The 12,100-nt window shown below is 39.3% G+C and overlaps 1 protein-coding gene across 2 annotated transcripts in view; it reads right to left on the bottom strand.

Moving 5' to 3' along the window:
- The window catches only part of LOC146573610 (copine-9-like), a 204,125-nt gene that overhangs the window by 26,832 nt on the left and 165,193 nt on the right, over nucleotides 1–12,100 (bottom strand). For both annotated transcript variants that reach the window (XM_085272862.1, XM_085272863.1), the window contains one exon: nucleotides 4,260–4,387. In XM_085272862.1, the coding sequence (XP_085128988.1) occupies nucleotides 4,260–4,387 (128 nt within the window). The remainder of the gene's footprint in view (nucleotides 1–4,259; nucleotides 4,388–12,100) is intronic.

Below are 12,100 nucleotides of genomic sequence, written 5' to 3'. Positions count from 1 at the left end.
TAAAACCACTCTGCCAGCGCAGAAACCAGGAACAAAGTCTCTGGGCTGGCCGGTTCAGATAGCTTATGGCTAACCAGCTTGGGGTTCACAGGACGCTCAGTGTGAGTGGATTTACAGGATACTCAGAGGACTAAGTCATATGAGGAGCTACCAGATGAAATACCATACCTAACCCTTGGGCAAAACAGCCCTTAAAGGATCCTATTCATGGTGCAGGAACAGGCTGGGGCCTACTGACTTTCCTCCTTTGAGCAGGGATCGACCTGGCCTGGTCGAAACCTGGCCTTAGCTGATCCAGGCGGAGAAGCAGGCAGCCTTCATTGCAGCGATGGATGTAGTCCTGGTGTCAGTCACCCTCGGAGAAGTCCCTTTGCATGTCCATCCATAAATCGATTAATCCACTAATTCGTCCTTCCATCTGTCCATTCAGTCACTAGCTGTTCCCTGCTCTTTTAAACTAAGGAGTTATAGAGAGCAAGGCAAATGTTTCTTCAAAAGCAGTTTATATAACTTTATTTAACCCTTTGATATATACCACTTAGCTGAATAAAATAAAAAACCCTCATGTTTAGCGTATCATTCATTGCCTGCAATAATAACACTGTTGTTCTAATAAGAGCAACTGTGTGTGACTATAAGTAGTTATGTACATATGGATTACACCATTAATGTTCCTCCTCTGCTCTCTGTCTTCATCACTATTCTTAACCTCCCACATAGATAACAATGAAGAAGTAGTGGGTGAAGAGGTGATGGAAGATGAGGACACAGAGGAGGAGCAGCATGAGCAAGCACTAGAAAGGGAGGAAAAAGAGCACGGTGATTTTTTTGAACTGCAGTAAATAATAGATAGCAGCAAAAAGAAATGGAAACAGATGGGAGAGTGAGGAAGACAAAGAACAAATAGAGAAGACAGAAGTAAAAGAATGCATCAAAGAAAAAGTGCAAATGAAAAAGAACGTGTGAGTACAGGAAGTGAGATTAAAAGAGAGAATGCATTTTCTGTTCTTTTTCTAAACGGTTGGCAGTTTTGAATCTCACAGCTTAACAGTACTGCTATACTCATTTGATTATGCAACCACAATCACACTTAACTGGGACAGGATATGATTGCTTTATATGAGGACTAAAAATACAATAGTGGGCAATAAACAACCACAATCCATTAAAAACATAACACGAGCTGTAGTTTTGCTGTAGAAAAGTTTCAAAATCCAATTTGTTCCTAAATGATCTGGTAGACTATGATGCAGGATTAAGGGGGAGGATAATGCGGATACGCAGTTGTTCAGAGGATGTTGAAAAACAATAAAAATCACAGTGTCTGACACATAGGCCTTAAATATTTCATGAGAAAACTGTATTAACAGTTAAATGGAAAGACAAAATAAAAATCTTAATTAGGTACAGTTATTGAAGAAAAGTAGGCCACCTACATATTGTATCTACAGAAGCTACTCAGACATGAAAATTTACGCCATGAAGCTCCTGGTCACAATTTCTATGCTAATACTAATGCCCATCTGCAACACTTTGTGGTTTGCCATTTTGTGGTTGATAAATGCTTCCACTCCAATAATGCCAGGTACACGTACAGCTGATCATGGAATGTCTAGGAGGGAACAAATTGTACAGTGTGTTGCAGAGTTGTCATCTCATTAAGGTACCATGCAAGAATTTTGTGAGTTCTTTGGAGCAATCTGTTCTTTCACAAATGTTTGGTGCTTGAATTTATCCCCCACACCCCATCCCTGCCCACCCACCTCACCAATCTGAGCCATGTAACCCTCATCACTCAGGTCACTCACATACAGGCTCTATACTCAGACCAAGGCCTTCCAAGCACTTTGCTCTCTGTGCCTTTCTCTTGTTTTGTACATGTTCCTCTAGTTTGTATATTTCCTCTTGAATGTATAAATCTCTTCTGTTTGTTATTTTTTCCTGATGTCCTGTACATTTCGTGTGGAGCACCCATAATTTTATTGTTCATGTATAATGGCAATGAAGGGCTATTCTATTCTACTCTATTCTATTCTATTCCTGTGGTAATGCAACTGAAAACTGCTGAATTTAAGATGATTTGACTTTTGTCCGTATAGTGTGCACGCCAAACACAATTTCCCACTGAAGGAAAAACGTGTAATGCCTGTATATATTTTTTTAATTGTTATTTTTTTCTGTTTGCTGGTATTGCTATCACCTAACTGCCAAAAATGCTCATGTAGTGCCATTATTGTTTTAGCTTGTGGTGCGGATTTTTTTTTAGTTTGTTGCTATAAATACAGTGTTTACTTACATTTTATCCTTCTTTAAAGTTACTTTTCAGTTTCACTTTCTTACAGTTACGTTTAGGCATCAAAAGGAGAAAAATTTATTTGAGTTTCACAAAATACGCACGAATAAATTAAATTAATGTAACTACTGTGTGGAGTTTATTAATGTAGCCAGTTATTAAGATACAATGGAAAAAATCCAAATGAGCAAAACCTCTTTCCTCAAATTATATTATCCACTCAGGCACTCCTGATGAAATCGATTCATCACGGCTCACTAAGTCTGACAAGTCCCAATACTCCTGGTGTCATCTGTGTCCTAATGCGAGTCCTAATCTGTTTTCACTTATTTCAGTTATCTCTCATGTGGACGTAAAAACCCTCTATAAAGATTCTAAATGTCCATATTGGAAGCTCTTCCACTGATAATAAGAAACAACTATTTATTTCTCAAAAAAGAGAGAAAAGCATAATGGGGATCAGGAATGGAAGTGTGCATCGGGATCTAGCAATTATAACTTTAGTCAAAATACAGACATTTAAACCTGCCAGCATAAAGTTGCTTAGTCTGTTGCTCAGAGACAAACACATGTAACTGCACGTACCATGAGTGGATGGAAATGCTTCAAAAGGGGCCTCAGAATCCTTCAGCTTTTAAGATTTTTTTTGTATAAAAGTGAAGCCGGTGATAAATCGGTACATCCATCAATGAGCCGTAGAAATTACAGCTATAATTGAATTGGTAAACAAGTTACGTGTTGCACAAATCTTTCACTCTTTAAAAGCTATTTTTTTTAATTTATTCATCAAAAGATAAACTATACAAAGGCAAATATTTCACCATGAACTCCATTTAAATCTCTAACCCTATAAGGCAAAATTTAAAATATAAGTTAACTAATAAATTATGGTTCGATTTTAATTATAGTGAATTAGTTCCAGCTGTGCTGTACACTTTAATGACTAAACATTTATATAGAGTTTATTTTAATTCAAAACATTTGTTTATTTGTTTTTACTTCAGTAAAAGTTCATTATTATAGAATGTACATACAAGTATATAAGTATAGGATGTAGTTGATAATCAGCATTTGGGTTGTTGTTTATCACAGATCCAAGTACCTGTCAGAAAAAGCTCTATAACATTGTTCTTGTCTCTTTATGAAAACTATTATGATTTGTAAATAAGCTAATATATAAACTTATCAAACTACAATTAAAAGAACTTTAATTGTAAATAAATATTTGAGCAGTGACAACAGGCAACAGAAAGATGTGTCCTTCCCCTGTGGTCAGCAGGCTGGAGACCAGAGTGAGGGATCTACAATAGGCAGAACTACAGTTAATCCACTGAGCAGGCTGAGAAGTCTTAACCACAAAGCATGAAAACTTAGCAAAACTAGCATGCAGCTGATACCTTCGGATTGCCACACAGAAAAGCGTGATTGATCACTCCGTAGAACACATCTCCACTGCTCTAGAGTCCAGTGGCGGTGTGCTTAACACCACTGCATCTGACACTTCTCATTGCCCATGGTGATGTAAGGCCCAAATGAAGCTGCTTGGCTGCTCGATTCCATGGAGACACATGAAGTTTAGAGGTCTGTACCGATTGGCTCTGCAGGAAGTTAGCGCCTCAGCATCCACTGACCCCCGCTGTGTGGCCTTCCACTTCATGGCTGAATTTGTGTCATTTCCAATCGTGTCCACTTAGTTATAATACCCCTAACAGTTGACTATAGAGTGTTGATTGTTGGGGTTTTCTCTCTGTTATTGTAGGATCTTTGCCTTACTAAGATATATATACTCGTGTAAAGTGCCTCGAGGTGACTGTTGTAACTTGGCTATAAATAAAACTTAATTGACTTGAATATGAAGTTATTATGGGCCCTTTGGGTGAGTTTGAATGTAAAAAGTATTCCTGCATGAGAAGATATTTCTGTCTTACAATGAGAGAATGTGTGTGAGTAAAGCTTTGTCTCTCACCGAGCCACTTGGTTGATGACAGGAGCAAAGTTGGTTGGACCATACAGCTGAACAGTTCGCAGGCTCTGAAAGTAAGCCTCTAGTACACCTTCAATGCCAACACAGTTTGGGTTCTCGGAGTTAAAGTTCTGCAGAGAAGAAAATTCACTTTGTGAGGGAACATTCATACTGACGCCAACATTCAATGACTTACCTTTACGTCCTTATATTTAAATTTTATAGCACTCTAACCCCAAGGGGATAAAGTAGAATATTTTTCTACTGGTTTGACTGGCAATTTCATCTGTATGGTCTCCTCAAAAGCTAATTATCTTTGTTTACATACTGCTGATGTACATAGCTATTATTCACCATACACTATAGCTTGAGAAGCAACCAATAATCAATACACACACACACACACACACACACACACACACACACACACACACACACACACACACACATCATAGAGAAAACGTCTCCTCAGTTTTGCTTTTGTTCCTTTGTATTACTTTTACTTTTGTAAATTCTCAGTTCATCACTGTGCACCTCACATTTATTCACACAAACATTTTAACCCAGTAAAATTAATCAACCTCTTCCTGATCTCTACTCCTGTCTAAAACAAATTCTCCTTGGTCAGAATATTATTATGATCCCACCTTCACAAACGGACTTACTGACCCTGTGATGAATGGCAGATTCTATGTGAACTGTGTTCTGTTCAAGTTTAGCCTCCAGATTTTCTATTGTGGGAGTTGCGTATTCTGTGCTTCAACCTTTGCTCGTGCTGCACCCTGCAAGGTTCCTGTCCTCAGAGGACATGCAAGAGGTATATAAAGTAAGAAAGTTATTAGTTACTAGGAATAATTCACGAGGTGATTAATGAATACAAGAATATGTTTTGCTTTCCTGCTACACACTGAATTTGTATTATGATTTTATTCTGGTGCATTTTAAGTGTTTGTTTACCAATGCAGGTCCTTGGTGCTCTGTTGTTGCTGAAATTCTCCTTTTATAATATTATTCATATTGACATTGCAGGGAAACTTCCTAAGCCGAATAGAGTGGAATTATCCAACATGAATACAGACCTCTATCCAGTTAGTATAAAAAAACTGCAGTCATTCAGACTGTATGTCGCCTCATTTTATCCTCATTCAGCATTTGTAGATACTCGAGTGTTAGTGGCACATTATTGAAATGCTGACATTTCCTTTGCAGTGACCTGATGTAGTAGTTACTTACAGCTAATCATCTCTTTCTTTCCAAAGCTCTGAGGCCTTCTGCTATCTGTCCCCAAGACTATACTTTTTAATTATTTCCACTGAGACTGAAGTTTCTGTTTAATAATATAGTTTTATTTAAAGGAAGTAAAACTGTTTCTTAGATTGTGTTAATTAAGCTCTAACATAACTTTTTATTATAGTTTTAACTCTGACTCCACTGCATTTTGTCTGGGACGGTTCATATTATATTTGTTATTTTGCAGATTTTAACATAAATCTACTAACATATGATACTTTATTACTATAGCTAAAGATATCCAGCAGAATAAAAGACATTTAAATCATCTCCGGCTGCAACATTAAATTTATGTACATATTAGTGAGTCAGTGATTATGATCCAATAACATAATGGATCCAACTCAAAGACACAACATTTAACACTGGAAACAGATTAGCTATAAAACTAGTATTAAGTACATTACTATTATTAAGCCTTTCAACAATAAACAGCTTGTTTCTAGATATGGGATCATGCAGGTAAGAAAACTGGCAGGCTGACAGTGGGTAAAGGACCACTATGAGGTCCATTATAGCTATAGCTCATACTGATAAGAACAAGAAATACTTTATTTATCCCAAGTTGGGTTATTTTTAAATGATTTCTTTTAAATTATTTAATGAAATTTCAATTTATATCTATAAATTAAATGACTTTAATACAGACAATTGTTCTACATCAGAACCCGGTGTTACTTAGTTTGCTATATTTTGGGTTTACTGTAATGCTCTTTCATTTTGGCCATTAGCTTGGGCTTGATGGTCTGAGCCCTGAAGCAGTGTCCTTGTGAAAGACACCGGGGTCCCTGCTCAAAGTTTCAGATTGTCCTCATTGGTTGCACTTTAAATAACCAAATATGGGCATTTAGTCAGTTTAAAAAATGTAAAAAAAAAAAAAAATCCCATTGACTTGCTGTTCAGTAACTGACCCAATGATCTGTCCTACATAAGTCGTCTTTTATAAGACCAAATGCTAACACTTTGCAGTTGACAATAGTTGCCTCAGTGTGGCGTGGGTCTGGGATTTGTCACGCTGAGGTGAACTCTAATTGGGAAAGCTGATTGAATGGCTGCTCACGTGGAAATGAGAGAAAGTTATGCAAAGTGTGCTGACACTCACTCGCACACCTCTGATTTCTGACTGGGAGAGAGCCAAGGGGATCTTGGGACTTGACAAAACTTGACAGTTTCAGGTCAGAAAAAACTCGAGTAAGAAATATTTCCAGTGCACTAATGAAAGACCTGAGGCATGTCATTGGGATGTTTACTCCCATATAAAAAGATCTGGTAATAATACGGTTTTCTTAAACCCTCCTACTAATCTTTGCCTGCAGCCTTAGAACAACAAAAAGACTCCTTTTCCGTGTTTACTTCCTACCCACTTTGCTCTGAATTTCTTCTAAACTAGGAGACCACTTTCTGGAATCACAGCACACGTGATTGTTTTTTCCTTTCTCTGCTTTCACACTGTTAGCATTGCCATCCTGTTGGTGGACAATGCTGAGCTAAGCTGTCCTTCTGTAAAATGTCATTCACTGTAGCTGCCTGTCTGTTTACGCTATTATTTTTCCATCAGTCCCAAACCATCAAACACATGAACTTTTCTCTCAGCGTGATTCACTGTGTTTTTTACCCTCCTACCTTTTGTTCCTTCTCTCTGCTTCAGTCATCAGCTTCACAAGACTACTCCACAATGTTTATAACTGGAGAATTATACAAGCCCTCTTTCCATTGACTGAACAAGTTGTTCCAGATTATATTGCTGCATGATGTTTCATGCATTGTGAGGGATAATTTGAGCTCACCAGGTACATTATCTTACTCATTTAAATGTTAATTTGAATGCTAATTAGAACCGTTAATCCATGATTATAAATGATGATAAATAACTTCATGAAATGTCCTCTGGATATCCTGAGCTGGCAGCGTGGATCCAGACTTTAGAAAGCGTGCCGATTTGACAGCTCACAAAATCAAACACACTTATGATTACTCTCGACACTGGCTGTGTGCCCCTCATTTTGTTGAATCAGAAGTTTCAGTTTAAACTGCAATTTAGTTTCTTAATCAGAGATATCTTAGTTTGTTGTAACTATCACAAAGACATCACATATTTGGTTTTTGAATGATCTTAGCGTCATTGAGAATGATCACCAACTAGCAGTATTAGAGTGAATGGCTGGAATGAGAATTTGCCCCTCTGAGTCTGACATCATGATTTTCAGTCAAAAAGGAATGGAGTACCCACTCCGGGTTGGGATGACTCACTGCCTCAGGAGAAGTTCAGCTTTCTCTGGCTGTTGTTCATTAGCTAAGGAAAAGTTGAGCATGAGATGGAAAGAAAGTGGCACGGGATCTACAGTAAAGATGATGCTGTATTATAATGTTATGGTAAAATGACAGCTGAAGCTCTTAATTTACTGGTCAGTCTATGGCCGTGACAAGTAGTGACCATAGATCACTATTATGTTTAGTGACAAGAAGTACAAAATCACAGAAACAAGTGTCAGTAATTAGCTCCCTACAATGTGGGCTTTATAGATAATTGGGTAACCTTCTGGGGGAAACCTGGTCTTGTTAGGAGAGACGGCATCCATCCCACTTTGGATGGAGCAGCTCTCATTTCTAGAAACCTGCCTAAATTTATTAAAGCCCCTAAAACTTGACTATCCAGAGTTGGGACCAGGAAGCTGAGTTGCAGTCTTACACGCCTCTCTGCAGCTTAACTCCTCCTGTTTTCTCCCAAAACACCATCCCCATAGAGACTGTGTCAGCTCCCAAACAGACAAAAAACAAACTAAAAACCAGCAAAAAATGATTTAAACATAAAAAAATCCCAAAGACAGAACAATACAGTATCCACATCTGCACCGCAGAATAAAACAGTGAAATGTGGATTATTAAACATTAGGTCTCTCTCCTCCAAGTCTCTGTTAGTACATGACTTAATAATTGATCAACAAATCAATTTACTCTGCCTTACAGAAACCTGGTTGCAGCAGGAAGATTATCTTAGTTTAAATGAATCAACACCCCCGAGTAGGGATGGGTATCGTTTAGGTTTTGTCCGATACTGGTGCCAAACCGGTACTTTTGAAACGCTGCCGGTGCTTAAAGAATGGAGAACACAAAATTGGTCCTAAAACCTCTCATGTTCAGCTGTTTTTTTGTAAAAAGATAACAATGTTAGCCTTTTCTGCAGCTATGGGGCATATATGGCATCACTCTTGGCTGGAAGCAGTGCTTAAACAATGGAAAAAACGCAAACTTTGTCCAAAAACCTCTCATGTTTAACTGTTTTTCACTTTTTCTTTGGTCATTTTAGCCTTTTTGGCCAGGGTGAAGGGAGTATCTGCCATCAAACAAGAGGACAGCCGCATGTAGCCATGATGATGTTTGCTAGTTCACCTTACATGCATTAATGTAATAACGTGGTTAGCCTACTCAACGTAAATTACACACGAACAACATTAAGCTACTCACGCAGAGAAGAACGGCTGCTGCTGCATCATCATCCTCATCATTTCTGCTACACTGGCAGGGCTAGGGGCCAGGACTCTCCTCTTCGGGTTTTTGGGGGATGTTGCTAACTCCGGGTCAGATAACAGGCACCACACCCGCAGTAGATGTGCTCGGTGTGAGGTCTCGCAGCAAGCTATCAAATACGGCGCATTTCTCGGCTTTTAAAAAAAACGCTATGCGTCGCCAGGTGTTTCATCGGATTTGAGGTGTTACCTCCTTTGACAGTATCACAGTATCAGCTTAAAGCACTTGTTGCTGCTGAGTTTGCATCTTTTGCTGTGAAGTACAGCCAGACTTTGACCGCTTTGCCTTGGGCATTTTTAATCTGTAGCTCTGCTCTAACTGAACGTACGTACCTGGCCCCGCCTACTATCCTCAGAAACGTAAAATGATTGGCTAGAAGTGTATCACAGCTCAGGAAAAAAAAGCACCGAAATAAAGCACCGAAATGTGCGCTGCTTTTCGGTCTGGTTACTACCGTTTATGTCAGAACATGGCACCGGACACCGGTACCCATCCCTACCCCCGAGTCATTCTAACTACCAGAAATCTGTGTGGGGCGGTGTGGCAGCAATTTTTCACACCAGCCTTTCAATCAACCAAAGACCAAGACAGACTTTTAATTCATTTGAAAGCCTGATGCTTAGCCTCGTCCACCCCAGCTGTAAAACTCAGAAACCAGTCTTACTTGTTATCATCTATCATCCACCTGGGCCTTACACAGAGTTTCTGTCTGATTTCTCAGACTTTTTATCTAATTTAGTTCTGAGCTCAGATAAAATAATTATTGTGGGTGATTTTAACATCCATGTAGATGCTAAAAATGACAGCCTCAACATGGCATTTAATCTGTTATTAGACTCAATTGGCTTCTCTCAAAATGTAAAAGAACCCACCCACCACTTTAATCACACTCTAGATCTTGTTTTAACATATGGCATAGAAACTGAACATTTAACAGTGTTTCCTGAAAACCCTGTCCTGTCTGATCATTTCCTGATAACATTTACATTTACAATAATTGATTACACAGCGGTGGAGAGTAGACTTTATCACAGTAGATGTCTTTCTTAAAGCGCTGTAACTAAGTTTAAGAATATAATCCGTACGACTCTGGATACTGTAGCTCCTGTGAAAACTAAGGTCTCTAATCAGAAGTACCTGACTCCGTGGTATAATTCTCAAACACGTAGCCTAAAGCAGATGACTCGTAAGCTGGAGAGGAAATGGCGTGTCACAAATTTAGAGGATCATCATTTAGCCTGGAGAAATAGTTTGCTGCTTTATAAGAAAGCCCTCCACAAAGCCAGAACATCTTACTATTCATCACTGATTGAAGAAAATAAGAACAACCCCAGGTTTCTCTTCAGCACTGTAGCCAGGCTGACAAACAGTCAGAGCTCTTGTGAGCCAACCATCCCTTTAACGTTAACTAGTAATGACTTCATGGACTTCTTCACCAATAAAATTTCAACCATTAGAGAAAAAATTTATCATAATTATCTCGCAGATGTAATATTATCTAAAACTGCTCAAAGAAGTCCTGCCATTAATTAATGCTTCAATATCAAATATGATCAACCTTTCTCTAATAATCGGCTATATAGTCTAAGGAGCTCAGAAAGAAAAGCGTCTGGACTTCTTTAAGCAGCTTGAAGACATTTCACGTCTCATCCGAGAAACTTCTTCAGTTCTAATGTCAAATGGTGGAGAGTCCCAGATTTAAGCCCTATGGGAGTGTCCCCCAAGAGGGACATGGACCCCATATTGATCCTCTACCTAATCACACGAGCCAAGGTGTGAAAACGGCTGTAGGTCACAATCAGCCAAGGTTTTGGGTGAAGATGGCCTGTATGATCGAGAACCTTCACAGACAATTGCCTATGTACCACAGGCCTTCAAGCTGGCTGTAGTTAAACCTTTACTCAAAAAGCATCTCTAGACCCAGCAGTCTTAGCTAATTATAGGCCAATCTCCAACCTTCCTTTATATCAAACATCCTTGAAAGAGTAGTTGTCAAACAGCTAACAGATCATCTGCAGAGGAATGGCTTATTTGAAGAGTTTCAGTCAGGTTTCAGAGCTCATCACAGAAACAGCTTTAGTGAAGGTTACAAATGATCTTCTTATGGCCTCTGACAGTGGACTCATCTCTGTGCTTGTCCTGCTAGACCTCAGTGCTGCGTTCGATACTTTCGACCATAATATCCTATTAGAGCGATTAGAACAGGGGTCAGCGACCCTGGGCACATGTGCCACAGCTGGCACGCAAAGGGTTAACTGATGCACGACCATAGCGGGACTGGCCATCGGACATACCGGGTATGGGCCGATGGTGTTTGTTTTTTTATTTTTGTTTTTCTCTGACAGTATAAACAATGAAAGGTGGTGGATTGGCCAGATGCTGGCCGATGTTTAGCTGCTGGCCAGCAGGTGGATGAGGGAAAGGGGAGGCAGGAGAGGAGAGACCCGAGGCAGCCGCCGGTCTGAGTGTCAGGTGAACTGAACTTCAGGTAAGAAGTTATGACCTGCAGTCTATCTGGGTCAGATATAAACCAAGTTTAGGTGGAGTTTATTTTCGTTGTGCTGACTTTTTACCGTCAGTTACAGTAACTCGTACTGCGTGCTAGCTAGCATGACAGAGTTTCTCTACAGCTATGATGTTACTGATAGTGAACTTTATTTATAAGAGTTAGTTAGTAGAGTTGCCAACCGTCCCGTAAAAAAACGAATTGTCTCGTATTCAGAGAAAATATTACGTGTTTCGTATTGAGCTGAAAAGGAACGCAGCTAGAATGGAAAAAAAGACACAAAGCTGGAGTTATTCTGTCTTTGCTGCACAGCTGCCTCTTCTTCTCTCATTCTCTCCCCCTGCCTCTCCTGTTGCTACTTCAATCATGAAACTGATCAGTGATCAGCTGATCGGCTTTTCTCTCTTGTTTGTTTATCGCTCACTTTGCACCAGAAAGAGGAAACCAGCAGATGTCGCGCTAAAAAACAACAGCAGTTTAAGCTTGATCAGCTGTTGTTAGAATTTATTTAATATTAATT

Source organism: Mchenga conophoros, linkage group LG5 (assembly GCF_057382185.1).
Source record: "Mchenga conophoros isolate Kocher_MC1m ecotype Shallow Benthic linkage group LG5, M_conophoros_male_GT1.1, whole genome shotgun sequence".
In the NCBI taxonomy this organism is placed as follows: domain Eukaryota; kingdom Metazoa; phylum Chordata; class Actinopteri; order Cichliformes; family Cichlidae; genus Mchenga; species Mchenga conophoros.
This window is presented reverse-complemented; position numbering and strand designations above follow the sequence as displayed.